The sequence below is a fragment of the Eleginops maclovinus genome, chromosome 11, assembly GCF_036324505.1.
Source record: "Eleginops maclovinus isolate JMC-PN-2008 ecotype Puerto Natales chromosome 11, JC_Emac_rtc_rv5, whole genome shotgun sequence".
In the NCBI taxonomy this organism is placed as follows: Eukaryota; Metazoa; Chordata; class Actinopteri; order Perciformes; family Eleginopidae; genus Eleginops; species Eleginops maclovinus.
Genome location: NC_086359.1, coordinates 199,922 through 223,301, shown reverse-complemented (window position 1 = coordinate 223,301; position 23,380 = coordinate 199,922). Strand labels below are relative to the sequence as shown.

Here is a 23,380-nt window from a genome sequence, read left to right as displayed (position 1 = left end):
TTAAACCTGTATACATTACCCAAGTAACATCAATACACCTATAGGACCTTTTTACTGAATGAAGCCTGAATGCATCACAGTGAACACAGCAGCGTCACCTGACTGGTTTAAAGGGTCCATTTCATACGGCGAAGGGGTGGTGGTGAGGTCTACAGGGGGAGGAGCGAGAGGGGGAGGAGAAAGAGGAGAGAGAGGAAGACGAGCATCCTTCATCAGACTGAGGAAAAGAAGGAGACGCCAGGACGGACACCAACAAACAAGAAGAGACTGATGTTACCGGGAGGATGCAGAAAGAGACATTGATCCTCTCCGTCATCTCGACCTGAGGGTGTGTGTGTGTGTGTGTGTGTGTGTGTGTGAGAAAGAGAGAGATCAGCTGATTGGACCACACATGTTGGAAGGCGGAGCCATGATGGGCAAAGATTACATGCTGGCTATCCTCATAGTCAACTATGACGGTGAGACACACACACACACACACACACACACACACACACACACACACACACACACACACACACACACACACACACACACACACACACACACACACCCTGCTGTGAGAGGACAGTTGTTGTTAACATGTTTGTTTCAACACTAACGTGAAAATAGGTTGTTGTAGGCGGAGCTTCGTTCTGTGATCCTCACTTTGCACACAATGACATCACTTCGTGTCACCTGACACCTGTTGGTGTTCAGATACCTGCATTAGTATTACCCTGCACCACCTAACCCTAACCCAGGGACATCCTGCTGAAGACACTCCAGGTGTCCCCGTCTCGCCTCCATCCCCCTCACAGTGAGAGATCAGACTCACAGAGAGAGGACAGAGAGGACAGACTCACAGAGAGAGGACAGAGAGGACAGACTCACAGAGAGAGGACAGAGAGGACAGACTCACAGAGAAAGGACAGAGAGAAGACAGAGAGGACAGACTCACAGAGAGAGGATAGAGAGGACAGAGAGAGGACAGAGAGGACAGACTCACAGAGAGAGGATAGAGAGGACAGAGAGAGGACAGAGAGAGTACAGATTCACAGAGAGAAGACAGACTCACAGAGAGGACAGACAGAGGACAGACTCACAGAGAGAGGACAGACTCACAGAGAGAGGACAGACTCACAGAGAGAGGATAGAGAGGACAGAGAGAGGACAGAGAGAGTACAGATTCACAGAGAGAAGACAGACTCACAGAGAGGACAGACAGAGGACAGACTCACAGAGAGAGGACAGAGAGAGTACAGATTCACAGAGAGAAGACAGACTCACAGAGAGGACAGACAGAGGACAGACTCACAGAGAGAGGACAGAGAGAGGACAGACTCACAGAGAGAGGACAGAGAGGACAGACTCACAGAGAGAGTATAGATTCACAGAGAGAGGACAGAATCACAAAGAGAGGACAGAGAGGACAGACTCACAGAGAGGACAGACAGAGGACAGAGAGGACAGAGAGAGTACAGATTTACAGAGAGAGGACAGAGAGATGACAGAGAGGACAGAGAGAGTACAGATTCACAGAGAGGACAGAGAGATGACAGAGAGAGCACAGACAGAGGACAGAGAAAGGACAGAGGACAGACTCACCAAGAGGACAGACTCACAGAGAGGACAGAGAGATGACAGAGAGAGTACAGATTCACAGAGAGAGGACAGACAGAGGACAGAGAGAGGACATAGGACAGAGACGACAGACTCACAGAGAGAGGACAGAGAGGACAGAGACAGTACAGATTCACAGAGAGAGGACAGACAGAGGACAGACTCAAAGAGAGAGGACAGAGAGAGGACAGAGATGACAGAGAGAGTACAGATTTACAGAGAGAGGACAGATTCACAGAGAGAGGACAGACTCACAGAGAGAGGACAGAGAGATGACAGATTCACAAAGAGAGGACAGACTCACAGAGAGAGGACAGAGAGATGACAGATTCACAAAGAGAGGACAGACTCACAGAGAGAGGACAGAGAGAGGACAGATTCACAAAGAGAGGACAGACTCACAGAGAGAGGACAGAGAGATGACAGATTCACAGAGAGATGACAGATTCACAAAGAGAGGACAGACTCACAGAGAGAGGACAGAGAGGACAGAGAGAGGACAGAGAGAGTACAGATTCACAAAGAGAGGACAGACTCACAGAGAGAGGACAGAGAGATGACAGATTCACAAAGAGAGGACAGACTCACAGAGAGAGGACAGAGAGATGACAGATTCACAGAGAGAGGACAGAGAGATGACAAATTCACAGAGAGACGACAGACTCACAGAGAGAGGACAGAGAGAGGACAGAGAGAGTACAGATTCACAGAGAGAGGACAGAGAGAGGACAGACAGAGGACAGACTCACAGAGAGAGGACAGAGAGATGACAGACTCACAGAAAGAGGACAGATTCACAGAGAGAGGACAGAGAGATGACAGATTCACAGAGAGAGGACAGAAAGAGGACAGAATTTTAAAAGAGGAGGGCGGGACAGAGGGCAGAGAGGGACTTTGGCCGTGAAAGACAAAACTCACAGAAGAGGACAAGAGGGAAAATCACCAGGAGGGGACAGACTCCCACAGGGAAAAGCAGGAAAAAGGGCAAGAGGACAAATCACAGAGGGACAGACCCAAAGAGATTCAGAGTACAGATTTACAGAGGAAAGGGCAATTCACAGAGAGAGGAAAGACCCCAAAGAAGAGTACATTCACAGGGGAAAAGGACAATTTACCCCGAGAAGGACAGAAAAAGGGCAGATTTTTACCAAGGAAAGGCCCGAGAGGGCAGAAAACAGAGATTTCAAAAAAGAGAGAACAATTTACAGAGAGAGGACAGATTCACTAAAAAGGAGGACAGTCTCACAGAGAAGGACAGAGAATGACAGATTCACCCAAAAAGAAAACAGCCACAAAAGGACAGACTCACAGAGAGGAACCCAAAAGATGACAGACTTTACAAGAGAAGAAAGAGAAGACAGAATTTACCCCAAAAAGGACAGAGAGAACCCGACCGAGGGCAGACTCCCAAAAAGAGAGGACAAAAGGGCAGACTCAAGAGAGGGGGACAAATACAGAAGAGTTTTTTACAAAAAAATTTAAAAGAGGAAAAAAGGGAAAAATTCCAAAACAAAAGGGGAAAAAAACAGAAAAAGGAAAAGGGGCGGTTGGAGGGAAATCACGGGGTGGAATGGGGAAAAGAAAAAAGGAAAAAAGAGGCCCAAAACACAAAAGGGAAAAAAGGGCAGAAGATGACAGATTTCACAAAGAGAGGGTTCCCAAAAAGGGCTAAAAAACAGAGAAGGACAGAGAGAAGCATTGGGGGCAGACCCCACAGAGGAAAGGAAAAAGAGGCAATACAGAAAGGGAGAGGACAGAGAGATACAAGAGAAGGGCAAAATTCACAAAAGAGGGAAAAGAAGAATCCCCGAAAAGGGAAAAGAGAGGGGGCAGAGAATTACAGATTCACAAAGGGGAGACAGAACCCCCAAAAAAGGGCGGAAGGCAATTTACAAAAAGAGGACAGAATCACAAGAGGGCGAAAAAGAAAACAGAGAGATGGGTACAAAAAATTTCACAAAAAGGGCAGAAGGACAAAAACAAGAGAGAAAAGGAAAAAAGGAAAGGGAAAACTCACAGGAGAAGGGCAGGGGGAAGATTAAAAAAAGGTCCTAAAACGAGAGAGACAGACTCCAAAGGGGAAAGGTAAAGAGGGAAAAAGGGGAAAACTTTTCCCGAGAGAGGCAAAAGAGGGACAAGGGGACCCAAAAAAAGAGGGAAAAATGACAGATTTACAAAAGAGGAAAAACAAAAATTCAAAGAGAGAAGAAAAGGAAACCCTGGGCAGATTTACAAAAGGTGGGCAAAAAGGAAAGGGTTGGGCAGATTTACAGAGAGAGGACAGAACCAGCACGGGACAGAAGAGGACCCGAGAGACAGAGAGGCCAAAAATCACAGAGGGGGGCCCGACTCACAGAGATGGGCAGAGAGAACAATTTACAGAGAGAGGACAGATTCCCCAAAAAGAGGACAGAAATCACAGAAAGAAAAAGGAGGTTTTTGACCAAGAGAGGACAGAAAGTTTACAATTTTACAGAAAAGGAAAAAGGGCCTCCCAAAGCAGAAAAAAGGAACAAAAGAAGGTTTAACCCAAGAAAGGCGAAAAAAGACCCGAGAGATGACAGATTTTTACCGGGGGGAAAAAAAGGAGGCAACTACAAAAAGAGAAGAAAAACAAAGCGGATTTGACAGATTCACAGAAGAGGACCAAAAAACGAAAAGGGCAGAACCAAAGAGAGAGGGCAGAAAGGGGCAGACCCCAAAAGAGAGGACTTGGGGAGGAAAAACCAAAAAAAATTTACAAAAAGGGCAGAAAAGAAAAACAGGAGGACAGAGGAGGGAAGGGTTTACAGGAAAAGGACAGGGGGAGAAATGACAAAAAAAATTTCCCCAAAAGAGACGGGAACAGACCCACAAGAAGGGAAAAAGGGGAAAAGATTCACCAGAAAGGACCAAAAGAGTATTACAAAAACAAAAAAAAGAGGGGGGGGGGGGGGGAGGACTAAATCACAGAAAGAGCAACAGAGAGAAAGGGCAAAAACGGGGGGGAGAAAGAGGACAGGGGAGATGACAGATTCACAAGAAAAGGGCAGACTCACAAAAAGGCCCGAGAGAGGACAGATTTACAAGAGAGGGAAAAAAAAGACAGAAATTTCCCCGAGGAGGACAGAAAAAGAGGAAAAAAGGAAAATTTACAAAAGAAGGAAAGAGGGAAAGAAAACAGAAATGAAAACCAAGAAAAAACAGATTAAAAGAGAGAAGGAGGAAACAACCAGAAGGGACAGGAGATACAGATTTTACAGAGAGAGGAAAAAAAAGAGGGGACAGAAAGGAAAAAGGACAAAAGGCAGAATACAAGGGGCCTTTCCCAGAGAGGAAAAGGGACAGAACAAAGGGGGAAAAGAATTTACAAGAGAAGGGCAGACTCAAGAGGAGGACTTTTTTTAAGAAGAGGAAAAAAAGACTTTACAGAGAGAGGACAACCAAAAGAGAGAGGACAGAGGGACCCCGACTCACAAAAAAGAACAGAGAGATGACAGGGTTCACAGAGAAGGGGGACCCAAAAATACAAAAGGACAGATTTAAAAGAGAGAAAGGGCAGAAGGGGGACAGATTTCCCCCCGGGGAAAGAAAAGGACAGATTCACAGAAGAGAAAAGGGGGCAAATCACAGAGAAACAGAGAGATGAAAAGATTTTCAAAAGAGGAAAAAAAGAGACAAAAAGACAGATTTACAGAGAGAGGACAAAAGATGAACAATTCACGAGAGAGAACAGAGAGATGACTATTCACAGAAGAAAGGGCAAAACTCACAAAAGAGGGACCAAAGAAAGGGGGAAAAGACTCACAAAAAGAAAAGAGAGGACAGAAAACACAAGAGGGGACAAAAGGAGGAAAGAAAATTTACAAGAAAAAGAGAACAAAAGACCATTCCCTTTAAACAGAAAAGAAAAACAGATTTACAAGAGAGGGCAAAAACTTTACAAAAGGGCAAAAAAAAGGAACAGAGGAGGCGGGTGGGGAGGGACAATTACAAAAAAAAAAGAGGACAGACTCACAGAGAGAGGGCAGAGAGGAGACAACCAAAAGAGAAGGACAAAAGAGAAAAACAGATTCAAAGAGAGAAGACCAAAAGAGAAAGGAAAAAAGACTCACAGAGAGAGGGCAAATACGAAAAACAGACTCCACAGAGGAGGTAAAGAGGGCAGAAAAAAGAGGGAAAAGAGAGGGACAGAAAAGATGACAATTCAAGAGAGGAAAAGGAAGACGCACAGAGAGAGGAAAAACTCACAGAAAGGGCAGGGCCCCAGGAAAAGGGCCAAAAATTCCACCCCGAGAGAGGGCAAAAAACAACCTTTACAAGAGAGGGGCAAAAGAAAGGGCCAAACCCCAGAAAGAAAAGGAAGAAGCACAAAAAGACGCCAAAAAGAGGACAGTTTTTTAAGAGAAGAAACAAGAAGGACAGAAGCATTCACAAGGGAAAAGGGGACAAAAAAAGAGGAAAAGATTTACAGAGAGGACGGACAAATAAAAACAAAAAAAGGACAGTTGGGGGAAAAAGACTCACAGAGAGAGGACAGAGAGGAACCCAAGAAATTACCCAGAGGAAAAAGATTTACAGGAGATAAAAGGGGCAAAAAAACAAAAGAGGACCAAAAAACTCACAAAAAGGAAGAAACAGAGAAGGAAAAAAAGAAAAGAGGTACAGATTTTTAGAGAAGGGCAGACCACAGAGAAAGGGCAGACTCACAAAAAGGGAAAAGGGACCGGGTTCAAGAGGGGGAGGACCCGCTCACAAAAACGAGAAAGGGCAGAAACAAAAAAAAAAAGGGGTTCAAATACAGAAAAAAAGGGAAAAAAAGAGAGGTACAGACACTACAAAGAAAAGAGAAGGGTAGAGGGGGAAAAGGCAAGGAATCCCCCCAGAGAGAGGACCCGAGAGGACAGAAAAAAACAGAAAAGAGGAAACCCGAAACAGAAGGGCCCAATTTACAAGAGGGACAGACCCCACAAAAAAGAGGGGGACAGAAAAGAAAGGGCAGATTCCCAGAGAAAGGGAAAAAGAGAGAGGACAGAAAACAAAAAAAGAAAAAGGACAGAAAAACAGATTCCAAGGGTACAAGAAAAGGAAAAGGGAGAAAAGATGGGGAATCCACATATGGGGGGGGGGGGGGGGGGCAGAAGATACAGACACAAGGGGGAAAGGGAAAAAAAGGAAAAAAAACCGGGGCAAAAGGGGAAAACACAGAAAGGAAAAGGGGAAGGGAATTTACAAAAGAGCGAAAAAACAGAAGAGAGGAAAAAAGAAGGAAAAATCACAAAAAAAGAAAAAAGGGCAGAAAGGGGAGGACAGTTCACCAAAAAAAAAGAGGACCCGAAAGAGGGCCCAAATTTACAAGAAGGACAAAAAGAGGAAAAGAATTTACAGAAAGAGGACAGAAAAAATGGCAGACCACAAAAAAAAAGAGGAAAAAGAATGGGAGATTCAGAGAGAGAAAAAGGGCAGAAATCCCAGAGAGAGGAAAAGATTCACAGAAAAAGACAGACCCCACAAGGGGAGGAACCCGAAAAGAGGACAGACCACAAAAAAACAGAGGAAACGAAAAAAGAGGCCAAAAAAATTCACAAAAAAAAGAAAAAAAGGAAACAGAGAGAGGACAGAAAAGGGAAAACCAGGGAAAAATTACAGAGAGAGGCAGAAAGAGAGAGGACAGCTCACAGAAAAGGCCCGATTCCCAGAAAAAGGAAAACCCGAGAGAGGACAGAATTAAAACTCCCCAAAAAGAGGACAGAGAGAGGGCAATTTTACAAAAAGCGAGGGAAAAAGACTCACAAGAGAGGCAGATTTAAAAAAAAAGAAGGACAGGGGGGGGGGGGGGGGGGGGGGGGGGGGGGAAACCCAACGAGGGAAAAACAGAAAGAGGAAAGACCCAAAAGGCAAAAGAGGACCACGGGGAAGAGAGGCAGATTCCCCAGAAAGAGGACAGAGAAGGACAGATTTACAGAGAGAGGACAGAAAGAGGGCAGGTTTTTTACAAAGGGGACCCGAGAGAGGGCAGATTTTTACAGAAAGAAAACAGAGAATGACAGATTCACAGAAAGAGACAGATTTTACCAAAAAGAGGAAAAAGACTCAAAAGAGAGAGGACAGACGGATGACGATTTTAAAGAAAAAGGGCAGAGAAAGGGCAGATTCACGGAGGGGACAAAATGAAAAGAGAGAAAGGGCATAGGACAGAGAGATAACAAGAGAGGACAAATCACAAAAGAGGGGAGAGAGATTTTCAGATTCACAGAGAGAGGAAAACAGAGAGATGACAGATTTCACAAGAGAGGGAAAAGAGAGATGACAGAAGAGGACAAAGGACAGAGGAAAGAAAAAAGAGAGGCCAGACCACAGAGAAAAGGAAAAAGAGAAAGGGCAGACCCCACCGAAAGAGGACCCGAGAATGGGAGATTCACAGAGAGAGGAAAAGACCACGAGAGAGGGCAGAAAAGAGGGGCCGATTTTACAGGGAAAAAAGACAGACTCACAGAGAAGGGCAAAGGGACAGACCCCCAAAAGAAGGACAAGAGGGACCGAAAACAAAAGAAAAAAGGACAAGAGGGACCAAATTTACGAGAGAGGAAAAGAAAGGGAACCCAAATTCCCCAAGAGAGGGCAGAAGAAGGACAAATTCCCCAGAAAAGGACAGAGAGAGGGAAAATCACAGAAAGAACAGATTTACAAAAGAGGCGGGGGGCCACTCACCGGGAGGCCGAAAGGGGCCCGAATTTTAAAAAAGAGAGGACAAGAGAGGACAGATTTACCCGAACCGAACAGAGAGATGAACAGAGAGGGACAAAACCCCAAGAGATACAATTAAGAAAAAGGACAGACTCACAGAGAGAGGACAGAGAGAGGACCGAAAACAGAAAGAAAAAAAGGGCAAAAAAAAGGTAAAAAAAGAAAAAAATCCCCCAAAAAAGGACAGAGAAAGGGCAAATTTTACAGAAGAGGACCGAGAGGAAAACCAGAGAAGGACAAGGGAAAAAGGGAAAACACAAAAGAGAGAGGACAAAAGGGCTTTTACAAAAAAAGAGAGGACAGACACCAAAAAAAATTTAAAGAGAGGGCAACTCACAGAGAGAGGACAAAACCGGGTGACAGATTCCCCAAAAAGAGAGGGCGAAAAGGACAGATTACAGAGAGGAAAAAAGACAAAGAAAGGAAAAAGGCCTAAAAGAGAGAGGAAAAAAGAGGAAGAGACAGATCAAAAAAAGAGGGCAAAAATGAAAAGACCCAAGAGAGGAAAAAAGGAAGGAAAAAGAGGGCAAATTACAGAAAAGAGGCCCGACTCACAAAAGGGCAGAGAGAGGGCAAAACCCACAAAAAGGAAAAGAGAGATGGAAATTCACCCGAGAGAGGGCAGACCCAAAAGGGAAAGAGGACAGATTCACAGAAAGAGGACAGAAAAGATGAAACAAAGAGAGGACAATAAAAGGGCAAAAGAGGGCGAATTTACAGAAAGAGGGGGGGGGGGGTTGGGGGGGCGGGGGGTTAAAAGGGGGGGAAAAGAGAAAATTTCCCAAAAGAGGGGGGGAAAAGTCGCACAAAAAAGAGGACCAAGAAGAGGACAGACTCACAGAGAGGGGGACAGAGGAGGCCCGATTCAAAGAAGAGGACAGAGAGAGACAGGGTCACAGAAAAGGACAAAAATTACAGAGAGAGGAAATCACAGAGAGAGGGCAGAGGAACAGACTCAAAGAAGAACAGAGAAAGGACAGACCTCAGAGAAAAAGGGCAGAGGAAAGCCCCAAGAGAGAGGACAAGAGATGAAAATTTACAAGAAAAGGACAGAAATACAAGAAAAGGGCAAGGGGAAAAGAAGACTAAAAAGGGGACCCCCAAAAAGAAAGGGCTCTCACAGAGAGAGGAACCCAAACGGGGAAAGAGAAACAGAAAGAGGACAAGGGAACCCCGAGAGATGCAGAGAAAAGGACAACTCCAAAAGAGAGAGGAAAGAGAGAGGGCAGACTCACAGAAAAAAGGGCAGAGGGAAAACCCAATTTAAAAGAAGGCGAGAAGGGCAGTTAAAAGAGGACAACTCCAAAAAAAGAAGGGAAAAAGGGGTGGCAGATTTTTCAAAAGAGGAAAAGGGGCACAGATTTACAGAGAAAAGGGCCCCCGAAAGAGGACAGATTTTAAAAGAAAGAGGACAGATAACCCAAAAAGAGGACAAAACAGAGAGGGCAGACCACAAAGAAGGAAAAGAAAAGGAAAAGAAAACAACAGAAAGAGGCCAGAGAGAGGACAGATTTACAAGGAGAGGGCAGAGAGAGGACAGATTCACAGAAAGAGGACCGAGAGATACAGTTCAAAAGAAAAGGACAGATTCACAGGGAGAAAAGAAAATCAAGGAGAGGAAAAGACGGAAGCAGTTCAAAAGAAGGGACAGAGAAAGGAAAAGATTTACAGAGAGAGGGAAAAGAGAGATGACAAAAGAGAGGACCAAAGGGCAAAAGAGATGACAGAGAGAGGACAGACTCACAAGAGAGGACAGAGAAGGACAGACCACAAAAGAGGACAGAGAGAGCCCAAATTTAAAAGAAGAGAGGGAAAGAGAAAATGACAGAAAGGGGAAAGGCCCCCGAGATGACAGAAAAGGGACAAGGAAGAGAGAGACAGAGAGAGGGAACCCGACTCACCAAAAAACGAGGAAAAGATTTTACAGAAAGGGCCAGAGGAACAAGATTCCCCAGAAAGGGACAGAGAGATTTCAGATTTACCGAAGAAGGGCAGAAAAAGAGGGCAAAAAAGATTCACAGAAAAAAATAATCAAGAGAAGGAAAAAAGACCAACCCCAGAAGGACAGGAGGGGGGACAGAAAAAAAACCCGAAAGAGGCCCCAAAAGATGGAAAAAGGGCCCACACAGGAAAAAGGACAGAGAGATGACAGATTTACAGAAAGAGGACAGAAAAGGGGGGGGGGGGGGCAGAACCCCACAGAAAGGGACAGAAGGAAAGAAAGAAAACAGAAACAGAGGAGAAGGGCCCAAAAAGAGGAAAAGAAAACAAGAGAGGACATCAAGGGTAAAAGAAGGACAGATTTTCCCGAGAAGAGAAGAGGGGAAAAACAAACGAAAGGAAGGACAAAAGAGACAGATTTACAAGGGGAAGGGCAGAGAGGACAGAAAAAACAAAAGGCAAGGGGACAAAAACTCATAGAGAGACAGAGAGAGGGACCCCAAAAAAGGGCAAATCACAGAAAGAGGACAGAGAGAACAGAATTCCCCCAGAAAGAGGACCCGAGAGATACAGATTCCAAAAGGAAAAAAAGTACAAAATTACAAAAAGAGAGAGGACAGACTCACAAGAGAGGGCAGAGGATACGATTTAAAAAAAGGACAGAGAAAGGGCCCGACCCCCAGAGAAGGACAAAAGAAAATACAGAGAGAGACAAAAAAGGAAAAACCCGAAAGAGGGCCAAAAGAAGGGCAGACCCACAGAGAGAGGACAGAGAGAGGGCAGATTTTCCCCAGAAAGCCCCAAGGGAAAAGGACAGATTTAAAGGAAAGGGCAGAAAAAATGACAAAGAAAAGGACATAAAAAGGGAAAAGAAAGAGAAGGGCCAAAGGGGCAGAAAAAGGGGGCCGAACTCACAAGAAAAAACAGGGAGGACAACTCACAAGAGCGGGGGCAGATTTACAGAAAGAGGCCCGAGAGAAGGGGCAGATTTACAGAAAGAGGACAGAAAAAGAGAACAGAATCACAAGGAAGAGGGGGACAAAAAGAGAGGAAAAAAAGGGCCTTTACCCGAAAGAGGACAGAAAGAAAAGGCCCAAAAATTACAGAGAGAGGACAGACTCCCCCAGGAGAGGGAAAAGAGAGAGGACAGATTTACAGAAAAGGGGAAAGGACAGATTTACAAAAAGGCGAGAGAGACAGAGAGTGGACAAAAACTCCCCCAGAAGGACAGAGAGAGGACAGATCAAAAAAAAGAGGAAGAGAGAGGGCAGATTCCCCCGAGAGGGGAAAAAGAGAGGACAGATTTTACAAAAGAGGGGGGAACAAAACCAAAAAAGGGGCAGATTTACAAAAGAGGGCAGAGAGAGGGCAGATTCAAAAAAAGAGGACAGAATCACAGAGAGACGGAAAAGACTCACCGGGGAAAAGAAGGAAAAAGAAAAAGGGGGGGGGGGTTGGGGGGGGGGGGGGAAGGGGGGGGGGGGGGGGGGGGGGGGGGGGGGGGAAGGGCGAGGCCCGATTCAAAGAGAAGGACAGAGAGAACAAAATTTACAGAGAGAGGGCGAAAAGAATTGAAAAGGGGGGAAAAGGACAAAGGGAAAAGGAGATGACGAAAAGGAAAGACTCCAAAAAGAGAGACAGAGAAGGGGCGAACTCCAGAAAGAAAGGAAAAGAGAGATGAAAAGATTCCCCAAAAGAGAGGAAAAGAGAGATGACAGATTTACAGAAGAAAACAGAAAAAATGACAAGAAGAGGCCCTAGGACAGAAGATGAAAAAGAAGAGGGCAGACTCCCAAAGAGGAAAAGACTCACAGAAAAGAGGACAGAGAGAAGACAAAATTTACAGGGGAAAAGGACAAAAGAGATGAAAAGTTCACAGAAGATGGGCAGGAAAAGAGGACAGACTCACGAGAGAGGACAGAGAGACACAGACCTCACAGAAGGAAGGACAGAGAGATGACAGACCCACAGAGAGAGGACAGATGAGATGACAGATTCAAAGAGAGGGAGGACAACGTCACAGAAAGAGGGACTAATTCACAAGAGAGAGGGACAGAGAGATGACTAAGAGAGGACATAGGACGAGACGACAGACTCTCAGAGAGAGGACAGAGAGGACAGAATCACAGAGGGGACAGACTCACAGAGGGGACAGAGAGAGGACAGGACTCACAGAGAGAGACAGGGAGATGACAGATTCACATAGAGAGGACAGACTCACAGAGAGAGGACAGAGAGATGACAGATTCACAGAGAGAGGACAGAAAGAGGACAAGACTCACAGAGAGATGACAGATTCACAGAGAGAGGGACAGATTCACAAAGAGAGGACAGACTCAACAGAGAGAGGACAGACTCACAGAAAGAGGACAGATTCACAGAAAGAGACAGACTCACAGAGAGAGGACAGAAAGATGACAGATTCACAGAGAGAGGACAGAGAGATGACAGATTCACAGAGAGAGGACAGAGAGAGGACAGACTCACAGAGAGATGACAGAGAGATGACAGATTCACAGAGAGAGGACAGACTCACAGAGAGAGGACAGAGAGAGGACAGACTCACAGAAAGAGGACAGAGAGATGACAGATTCAGAGAGAGAGGACAGACTCAAGAAAGAGGACAGATTCACAGAGAGATGACAGATTCACAGAGAGAGGACAGATTCACAGAAAGAGGACAGAGATTCACAGAGAGAGGACAGACTCACAGAAAGAGGACAGATTCACAGAGAGGACAGACTCACAGAAAGAGGACAGAGAGATGACAGATTCACAGAGAGAGGACAGAGAGATGACAGATTCACAGAAAGAGGACAGAGAGATGACAGATTCACAGAGAGAGGACAGAGAGATGACAGATTCACAGAGAGAGGACAAAGAGATGACAGACTCACAGAGAGAGGACAGAGAAGAGAGACTGCTGTAGTTATTGACCCCCCCCCTGTTCTTCTGCAGTGTGTTATTGTCGATCAGCTGACTCAGGGTTATGCGCTCATTAATGATTCAGTGTCCTGCAGTCTGACCTCCATCACTGAGGACTCTGTGTCCCTGATGGACATCTGATGACACTCTGAGGACTCTGAGGACTCTGTGTCCCTGATGGACATCTGATGACACTCTGAGGACTCTGTGTCCCTGATGGACATCTGATGACACGCTGAGGACTCTGTGTCCCTGATGGACATCTGACGACACGCTGATCACTCTGTGTCCCTGATGGACATCTGATGACATCTGATGACACGCTGAAGACTCTGAGGACTCTGTGTCCCTGATGGACATCTGATGACACTCTGTGGACTCTGCGTCCCTGGTGGACATCTGATGACACTCTGAGGACTCTGTGTCCCTGATGGACATCTGATGACACGCTGATCACTCTGTGTCCCTGATGGACATCTGATGACATCTGATGACACGCTGAAGACTCTGAGGACTCTGTGTCCCTGGTGGACATCTGATGACACTCTGTGGACTCTGCGTCCCTGGTGGACATCTGATGACACTCTGAGGACTCTGTGTCCCTGATGGACATCTGATGACACGCTGATCACTCTGTGTCCCTGATGGACATCTGATGACATCTGATGACACGCTGAAGACTCTGAGGACTCTGTGTCCCTGATGGACATCTGATGACACTCTGTGGACTCTGCGTCCCTGGTGGACATCTGATGACACGCTGAAGACTCTGAGGACTCTGTGTCCCTGATGGACATCTGATGACACTCTGAGGACTCTGCGTCCCTGGTGGACATCTGATGACACTCTGAGGACTGAGGACTCTGTGTCCCTGATGGACATCTGATGACACTGTGAGGACTCTGTGTCCCTGGTGGACATCTGATGACACTCTCAGGACACAGTGTCCCTGCTGAATGTCTCAGAGCTCTGCAGCTGAGTCTAAATAAAGTCTGAGATGTCTCTGTGTGCAGACAACATCTGGACGGACCAGAACCTGCAGCTGGACCCGGATCTGCCGCCCGGCTGGAGAACCATCAGAGACTCCACAGGAACCTATTACTGGCATGTTCCCACTGGTGCCACCCAGTGGCAGCACCCCCGCCTCAGTGCACCTGCACTTCGAGACACACAGGTACACACACCTGTACTCACACCTGTACTCACACAAGTACACACACCTGTACTCACACAAGTACACACACCTGTACTCACACAGGTACACACACCTGTACTCACACAAGTACACACACCTGTACTCACACAGGTACACACACCTGTACTCACACAAGTACACACACCTGTACTCACACAGGTACACACACCTGTAATCACACAGGTACACACACCTGTAATCACAGTTACACACACCTGTACTCACACAGTTACACACACCTGTACTCACACAGGTACACACACCTGTAATCACACATGTACACACACCTGTACTCACAAAGGTACACACACCTGTACTCACACATGTACACACACCTGTACATACACAGGTCCACACACAGGTACACACACCTGTAATCACACATGTACACACAACTGTACTCACAAAGGTACACACAACTGTACTCACACAGGTACACACATCTGTAAGCACACATGTACACACACCTGTACTCACACAGGTACACACACCTGTAATCACACATGTACACACACCTGTACTCACAAAGGTACACACACCTGTACTCACACATGTACACACACCTGTACATACACAGGTCCACACACAGGTACACACACCTGTAATCACACATGTACACACAACTGTACTCACAAAGGTACACACAACTGTACTCACAAAGGTACACACACCTGTACTCACACAGGTACACACACCTGTAAGCACACATGTACACACACCTGTACTCACACAGGTACACACACCTGTAATCACACATGTACACACACAGGTACACACACCTGTACTCACACATGTACACACACCTGTAATCACACATGTACACTCACCTGTACTCACACAGGTACACACACCTGTACTCACACAGGTACACACACCTGTACTCACACATGTACACACACCTGTAATCACACATGTACACACACCTGTACTCTAGGGCTGTCAATTTCCTCTATTATCCCATTCGAATTTCATTCATTATTATTTTTTTAAATTCGAATTATATTCGAATATTTAATGGTCAATTTTGACTTATTAATATGTACTATTTATCTATCTACACACACTGTAAAAACGGGCTTATGAATTGCCACTGCCACTATGACATCGTAGTTGACTTGTTTTACATTATGTCCACTAGAGGGCATTTCAGTATTACTAATAAACATGTAATTACCAGGTGATAGCTGTCTTGCTAAGTAAATAAGGATAAAGCTTAGACACAAAATGAATCAAGTTGTCAACTTTAATGAACATTGTCAACAGTTCTCTTCTCGTATGAAACAGAATAACAGTAAGTGCGCTGTTTAAGTGTGCTAACGGTAGAATTATGCTATAGGCAAGGCCAGGCAATATAGTAACCAACTAGAACTAAACATAAACAAGATTTGGTCTAAAGGTTGTTCGCCAAAAAAACAAGCCGATCAACGTTCTCTGGATCGAGTGCAGAGCGTTTTTTATTAACTATAATCCCCGCCGTGGAGAAAACCCTTTCTGCTCTAACCGAGCTGCCTGGGATGCTCAAGTACCGTCGTGCCAGCTGGGCAATGTGGGAGTACTTAGACCCTGATGCTTTCCACCACGACAATGGATCGCTGTCGGTGGGTAGCGGCGTCTCACTCTCATAGATAAGCATCTCTTGTTGCAACACATTGCCAATGTCCACGGTAGGCCTACCCGATGCGTTTGTGGACTCTGCGCCTTGGTAAACATTCCCAAAAAGATCGCCCATAGCACCGAGAGCTGTTTTCTCCTGTGTCCCCTTCGCCATGGCTGCTACCTCCCCGTCTTCCTCATAGCCTCCGCAATCCTCCGCAATCACCATCAGCTCCGATTTTACTCTCTCACGTACCTCCTGCTGTTGGTCTCGGTCCAGGTGTATGAGCCGATGGAAACGCGGGTCGAGGTAGCTGGAGGTATTTAGCAGCATGAATGCGTCTTTGTTAGGATTGTATCGCTTCTCGAGATCCGTTGAGATCTTAGTTTTCATGTCATTGAGTGCTGCCGAATCACCGATGGGTGGTTTGAGATGTGACAAAAGCACATACTTTAGAGGGAGAACAGCTGATGCTGTTGGGAATCGGTCGGTCGATAACGCCTCAGTGGCTGTTTTGAAAGGCTTAAGCACAGCTCTCACCTGGAAAACAAATAGGCTACATTAGAATGTTATGGCTAGCTAGCTTCGGGGATACCAAGCTAAGTGTACCGTTAGATAAACTGTAATACTGTTAACGTTCTAGCTTTGCATAACATCTCTTGAGTATTACTAATTAAACAATATATCCCATTATTAGGCCAATACCACATTCATATTTATATTACTCACTTGCTCCAAAAGGGTCCACTCGCTTGTACTCAGTTCGAGATGACCTAGTTTATTCTCCATGATGACCGCTGCTACAGGAGCTTGCTGCTCAGCTGCTCGACACACCATGTCGTACGTGCTGTTCCATCTGGTAGCACAGTCGTTTATTAGCTTGGCAGGTTTTACTCCAAGCAGCTTCTGCTTAGATTCCAGTTGGTAGCTATCTGTGGTTGACTTATTGAAATGTAGTGCTGTGGCCTTTAGTCTGTTGACAGGACTTTCAATGGCTCGCACCCCCAAACCCTTCCTCACAGCCAGGTTGATAGTGTGAGCCATACAAGGGACATTAAAGGCCTGCAGATGCCTCTCTACGGCATTAACATAGTTAGCTGCGTTGTCCGTGGTAATAGAAAGCACAGACTCCCGATCCACTTTATACTCGTCAAGTATGTTTCCGATGTATTTGGCTATGTTCTCGGCAGTGTGGCTTTTCGGGGCTTCAATTGTTTTGAGAAGGACATCTTTCAGTTCCCATTCTTCATTTATAAAGTGTGCGGTGACAGTCACATATGCCTCAGTGGCTAGTGACGTCCAGCCATCTGTGGTCAGGGCGATTTTTTGTCCACTAATCGTTTGTATGATGTTGTCTTTAGTGGTATCATATAGTTTCACAACTCTGTCTGTGATGGTTGCGCGGCTAGGAATCGTGTACCTTGGCTCAAGCTCGTAGACAAAGTCTTTAAAACCAGACCCCTGAGAGATGTTAATTGGTCTCATGTCTTTGCAGATAAATCGTGTCAACTTGTCCGTAATCGATGCTTGGCGGGCAGCGGGTAAACCCCGTGATGAGGAGGGAGGCAAAAAAGCGCTAATCCTTGCCTGCTTCAGCGGTGGTTGATTGCCCTCAGACTGTTCGCTTAGCTTACCAGGGTGTATTGTTAACAGGTGTGTCCTCAGGTTGCTCGTGGTGGAGTGGTAGGTCATTTCAACTTTACAAATCTTGCAGAAAACTGTCTTTTTACTAATTATTTGTCCATTTCGTGATGGGAAACCAAAAAAGTTCCACACATTACTTCTAAAATTGGCAGGAGTGGTGATCTCCGTCTCCGCACCGCTGGCCGCCATTTTTAGATTGTGCATTAAGAGTGACAAGCGATTTGTTAGGCCTATCACACCTTCGCTAAAGATAGTCAACAATTAAAAAAAAATATATATATATATTTTTTTTATTTAAAAAACCCATTCTAATTTTTACATTCGATTAGTATTCATTTTTTACAAATTCGAATTACATTCGAATACCGAAATTCGTTCCAACAGCCCTACTGTACTCACACAGGTACACACACCTGTACTCACACAGGTACACACACCTGTCCCTACACATGTACTCACACATGTACTCACACAAGTACACACACCTGTACTCACACAAGTACACACACCTGTACTCTACACACACCTGTACTCACACAGGTACCCACACCTGTACTCACCATAGATTAGAGTAACACAGCTGTGTGTACCTGTGTTTAACGCAGTCTTCTTCTGTGGTGTTGTATCAGCAGGAAGAGCCTGCAGCGCAGAGCTGCAACAGAGAGACTCAGAGAGCATCTGACAGCAGGTAATACACACACACACGCGCCGGCACACTAGTGATGCGTACCGGTAGGCCGAACAGGTACTGGACTTGTAAAAAGTTTCGGTTCAAGTCCGGTTAAAACCGGAACGTCGGGAACCGGTACTTGGACTCGCAAAAAAACTAGCACTTACGTACATTCTCCTTTTTATTCTAAATCATCTAAAACCTTCCAGAGATCGAGAAATTTGCGCTGAGAAAAGAGGGAAAGCATCGTGTGGGCTTCTGATATGGCGGCCATTTCTGAACTCACCAAGTCTCGCAAAATATCGCAACTGCTTGCGAGATCTGTGTGACGTCAAGGGAAGCTAGCGATGTGATTGGCTTAGACATTCATGTGACGAAACTGCGGCTAGATACTGCGAAGTGTAACCTGTGCGGGAAAGTGATCAAGTGCGCTGGGGGAACATCGAACATAGCGAACTAACGAGGCGAAACCACAAAATAAGAACTACTCCACATGCAGCCTCAGCTACATTGGCGGTGATGTTTGGCGAGCAAAATAACAAGGATCGAGGTAAGCTGAGCAATAGTTTTTGGAAAATAGGCTTTAATTTTAAACAGGCTTTAATTTTAAACAGGCTTTAATTTTAAACAGGCTTTCATTTTAAACAGGCTTTCATTTTAAACAGGCTTTCATTTTAAACAGGCTTTTTTAGCTTTATATTATAAGATATATTAGCAGCAGCATCGGGACTAGCCGACTAGGGCGTTTATTCAGCCTCATCTTCTCTTGTGCGGGGAGCTTTGGGTTCGGTTACTTTAGTTTGGTGAATGAAATAAAGGTTTGAACTTTGTAGTACACTAGTGGTTTACTGTAGTTGATGTCATAAGTCGTTTGTAGTCACTTTTTTTTTTACATTTGTACTTTGTAGAGAAATGTAGACACAAGTTGGAAGGACAACAGCAGGGAACACAATACATCGGACGAGTTTGAATTTGAGTTGATTATGAGTTTATTCTCAATTGATAATTAGATTACAATAAGTTCACTTTAGTTACTCACACAAGCCAGAGGTTCAGGTTCAGGTCCGGACCTGAACCTGAACCTCTGGACTTGAGTCCGGACCTGAAACTGAATGTGAGTCCAGGTACGCAGCACCAACGCACACACACACACACACACACACACACACACACACACACACACACACACACACACACACACACACACACACACACACACACACACACACACACACACACTCTGTTTCTGATTGTGGTTCCCCCTCAGGTGTTCATGGCATGAAGATTACCTGTCTAACCACGACCCTGGCTCCAAGGTACCACCCTAAGATCCCCTGTAGATTTGCTGAAAGCTCTCGCTACACAGTTTGATACTCAACCTGTCTGTCTGTCTGTCTGCCCTCCTGTCTTTCTGTCTTTCTCTCACCTGTCTGTCCTCCTGTCTGTCTCTCAGTGCTTCGCGGTGCGTTCACTGGGCTGGTTGGAGGTGGAGGAGGAGGACCTGTCTCCGGGTCACAGCAGCCTAGCTGTCAGCAATGTCATCCAGCAGCTGTCTCACTGCAGCAGCCCCGAGCAGAGAGACAGACAGGGAGCCTGGGGGGAGGTGAGACTGTCTGTCTGTCTGTCTGTCTGTCTGTGTGTTTTGCTGTCTGTTTCTCTAACTGTCTTGTCTGTCTGTCTGTCTGTCTGTCTGTCTTGCTGTCTGTCTCTCTAACTGTCTGTCTGTCTGTCTGCAGGGTCGGGAGATGATGCTGGTCCTGAAGAAAGACACTCTCTCCCTATTGGACCCTTTAGACCACACCCCCCTTCACTGTCAGCCAATCATCAACATCAGAGTGTGGGGGGTGGGGTGCAACAATGGCCGGTGAGCCAATCAGATGCTAACCTAGGCTAACATTCCCCCCTGCTTCCAGTCTTTGTGCTAAGCTAGGCTAACTGTTCCCCCTGCTTCCAGTCTGTCTGCTAAGCTAGGCTAACTTTCCCCCCCTGCTACCAGTCTGTGTGCTAAGCTAGGCTAACTGTTCCCCCTGCTTCCAGTCTGTGTGCTAAGCTAGGCTAACTTTGCCCCCTGCTACCAGTCTGTGTGCTAAGCTAGGCTAACCAAGTTAAAATCAAACTAATCTGTCTGTGTGCTCTCATGTTTGTCTCTCTCCTGTTTGTCTCCCGTCTGTGTGTTTGCACTAACCCTGCCTCTCTCTGTCTCCTGAACACGCCACCACCCCTGCCCCACTGCAGGGACAGGTAACCTCTCACCTTTACGCCACAGCTAAGAGCTAACTGCTAACAGTGAGCTGTAGAAACCTTGAACCTTGAAGATACACAGCTAATCCTCAAGTTTCAACATCTGTGTGTGTGTGTGTGTGTGTGTGTGGTGCATTCAGGGACTTTGCCTTTGTAGCGGGCGATAAGGACAGCTGTGTGCTGAAGTGTCATGTGTTTCGCTGCAACGCTCCGGCCCGAACAATTGCCTCGGCGCTGCACGAGATGTGCTCCAAGGTCAGTGCTGAGTGTTAGCTTAGCCTGTTAGCATCCCCTCAGGTGTGATGCTCTCTGTGTTAGCATGTTAGCATCCCCTCAGGTAAGATGCTCTCCATTTAGCATGTTAGCATCCCCTCAGGTAAGATGCTCTCCATTTAGCATGTTAGCATCCCCTCAGGTGTGATGCTCTCTGTGTTAGCATGTTAGCATCCCCTCAGGTAAGATGCTCTCCATTTAGCATGTTAGCATCCCCTCAGGTAAGATGCTCTCCCTTTAGCATGTTAGCATCCCCTCAGGTAAGATGCTCTCCATTTAGCATGTTAGCATCCCCTCAGGTAAGATGCTCTCCCTTTAGCATGTTAGCATCCCCTCAGGTAAGATGCTCTCCATTTAGCATGTTAGCATCCCCTCAGGTAAGATGCTCTCGTGTTAGCATGTGAGCATCCCCTCAGGTGAAATGCTCTCATGTGAGCATGTTAGCATCCCCTCAGGTGTGATGCTCTCATGTTTAGGATGTAAGCATCCCATCAGGTGTGATGCTCTCATGTCAGCATGTAAGCATCCCATCAGGTGAGATGCTCTCGTGTTAGCATGCTACCATCCCTTCAGGTGAGATGCTCTCATGTGAGCATGTTAGCATCCCCTCAGGTGAGATGCTCTCATGTTAGCATGTAAGCATCCCATCAGGTGAGATGCTCTCGTGTTAGCATGCTACCATCCCCTCAGGTGAAATGCTCTTGTGTTAGCATGTAAGCATCCCATCAGGTGAGATGCTCTCGTGTTAGCATGCTACCATCCCCTCAGGTGAAATGCTCTTGTGTTAGCGTGTAAGCATCCCATCAGGTGAGATGCTCTCGTGTAAGCAAGTAAGCATCCAATCAGGTGAGATGCTCTCGTGTTAGCATGTTACCATCCCCTCAGGTGAGATGCTCTCGTGTTAGCATGTAAGCATCCCATCAGGTGAGATGCTCTCGTGTTAGCAAGTAAGCATCCCATCAGGTGAGATGCTCTCGTGTTAGCATGTTACCATCCCCTCAGGTGAGATGCTCTTGTGTTAGCATGTAAGCATCCCATCAGGTGAGATGCTCTCGTGTTAGCATGTAAGCATCCCATCAGGTGAGATGCTCTCGTGTTAGCAAGTAAGCATCCCATCAGGTGAGATGCTCTCGTGTTAGCATGTTACCATCCCCTCAGGTGAGATGCTCTCGTGTTAGCATGTTACCATCCCCTCAGGTGAGATGCTCTCGTGTTAGCATGCTACCATCCCCTCAGGTGAGATGCTCTCGTGTTAGCATGCATCAGCTGTTTAACAGGGTGTTTTCTCTACAGATGATTTCAGACCAGACGCTGATGAGGCCGTCGCGCTCTCTGACGATGGACAGCGTCTCCCCTGAAGACCTTCCCCGACAAGGTGACTCACCTGTCACCAATCACCTCCTGCGCTCTGATTGGCTGCTGACTCTCTGTTGTCGTTTCAGTGGAGTTCCTGGAGGCGGTGCGGCAGCAGGTGCAGAAGTTTGATGTTCAGTATATCGGAAACCTGCCGGTGTCCAGAGCCATGGGTAGGTGGGAAACACACCTGAACACACCAGAACACACCTGTACACACCTGTATACATCTGAACGCACCACTTGAACACACCTGTACACACCTGAATGCACCACCTGAACACAACTGAGCACACCTTTCTCACATCTTTTTTCACTATCAGAATATATTGTTGCCTTTTAATTTCACTGAGTAACCCTGACGCACCTGTACCCTGAACTCTCACCTGTGTCTCTCCGCAGGTATGGAGGTGTTAAACCGAGCTATAGAAAGCATCCTGAATGCCACAGACCGAGATGAGTGGGAACCATCAGTGATCCACGTCACCGACCACATCCTATCCCTGTGGAGAGGAGAGGTACCTCCATATTTACCTCTCAGTTTACACCCTGGTGCCTCCGTCAGGTGACTGTGGTTCTTCTCTCTGATTGGCTCCTACAGGAGGGGGAGGAGCCTCTGTGGGATTGTCAGGTACGCTTCCTCACCTTCCTGGGCGTCGGCCATGACTGCCATACCTTCGCTGTCATCGTAGACGGAGGAACGCAGCGCTTCGAGTGTCACGTGTTCTGGTGTGAGCCGGACGCAGGAAACCTGTCGGAGGCTGTGCAGGCTGCCTGCATGGTGAGGAACACCTGCTGTCAATCAGAATCACTTCCTGCCTGCAGGTGTTATATCCTCTCACTTCCTGTCTGCAGGTACAGTACCAGAAGTGTCTGGTGGCGCAGACCCCTCCCCCGAGGATGAAGTCATGGCGCGTGGCCCCATCAAAGGTCAAACGGGCGAACTCCATGGACGCGTTCCCCCCCCTCACCTCCAGCGTCATGGGGCCCAGGACAGCGAAGCCCGGCGCCAGGAAGGGGATGCTGGCGTTCTTCGAGACGTTTCGTAAACAGGCCGCCTCCTCATAGTGGCGGGGGGGGGGGGGGGCGGGGCCGAAGGAGACCCAGTGGATCATCACCAGCTGTGTTTGGTTAGCTTAGCATAGCAACGTGCTAGCTCTGTAACCTCTCTAAAATGAGGCGAGAGGACGTCCCTGATCTCAGCTGGAACAGAAAT

General features: G+C 46.6%; 2 protein-coding genes across 4 annotated transcripts; both read left to right on the top strand.

The window, feature by feature from the left end:
• Window positions 1-177: 177 nt before the first annotated feature.
• Window positions 178-23,237, top strand: apbb3 (amyloid beta (A4) precursor protein-binding, family B, member 3). Of its 3 annotated transcripts, none has more exons than XM_063895168.1 (12): window positions 178-458; window positions 14,208-14,368; window positions 18,260-18,315; window positions 19,565-19,613; window positions 19,751-19,900; window positions 20,034-20,161; window positions 20,679-20,793; window positions 22,105-22,186; window positions 22,254-22,337; window positions 22,567-22,682; window positions 22,766-22,945; window positions 23,020-23,237. In XM_063895168.1, the coding sequence occupies exons 1-12, from the start codon at window positions 392-394 to the stop codon at window positions 23,230-23,232; spliced, it is 1,401 nt and encodes a 466-aa protein (XP_063751238.1). In that variant the 5' UTR covers window positions 178-391; the 3' UTR covers window positions 23,233-23,237. The 3 variants fall into 3 exon arrangements, with proteins under 3 accessions (XP_063751238.1, XP_063751237.1, XP_063751239.1); XM_063895167.1 differs by having other exon boundaries at window positions 18,257-18,315; XM_063895169.1 differs by lacking the exon at window positions 19,751-19,900 and having other exon boundaries at window positions 18,257-18,315.
• On the top strand, window positions 7,888-13,335 carry LOC134871783 (nucleolar protein 58-like). Its single transcript, XM_063894686.1, is given in 5 exon segments — window positions 7,888-7,929; window positions 8,409-8,606; window positions 8,723-8,807; window positions 11,345-11,472; window positions 13,228-13,335. Coding segments are annotated over 5 exon segments (561 nt in total).
• Window positions 23,238-23,380: the final 143 nt, after the last annotated feature.

What these genes read in the sequence shown, in the direction of transcription:
- apbb3 (XM_063895167.1), top strand. Translation starts at nt 392, where the DNA reads ATGTTGGAAGGCGGAGCCATGATGGGCAAAGATTACATGCTGGCTATC. An exon ending in GTGGGGTGCAACAATGGCCG is followed by an intron (nt 20,162 to 20,678) that starts GTGAGCCAATCA and finishes TGGTGCATTCAG; the next exon opens with GGACTTTGCCTTTGTAGCGG. An exon ending in GCCGGTGTCCAGAGCCATGG is followed by an intron (nt 22,338 to 22,566) that starts GTAGGTGGGAAA and finishes GTCTCTCCGCAG; the next exon opens with GTATGGAGGTGTTAAACCGA.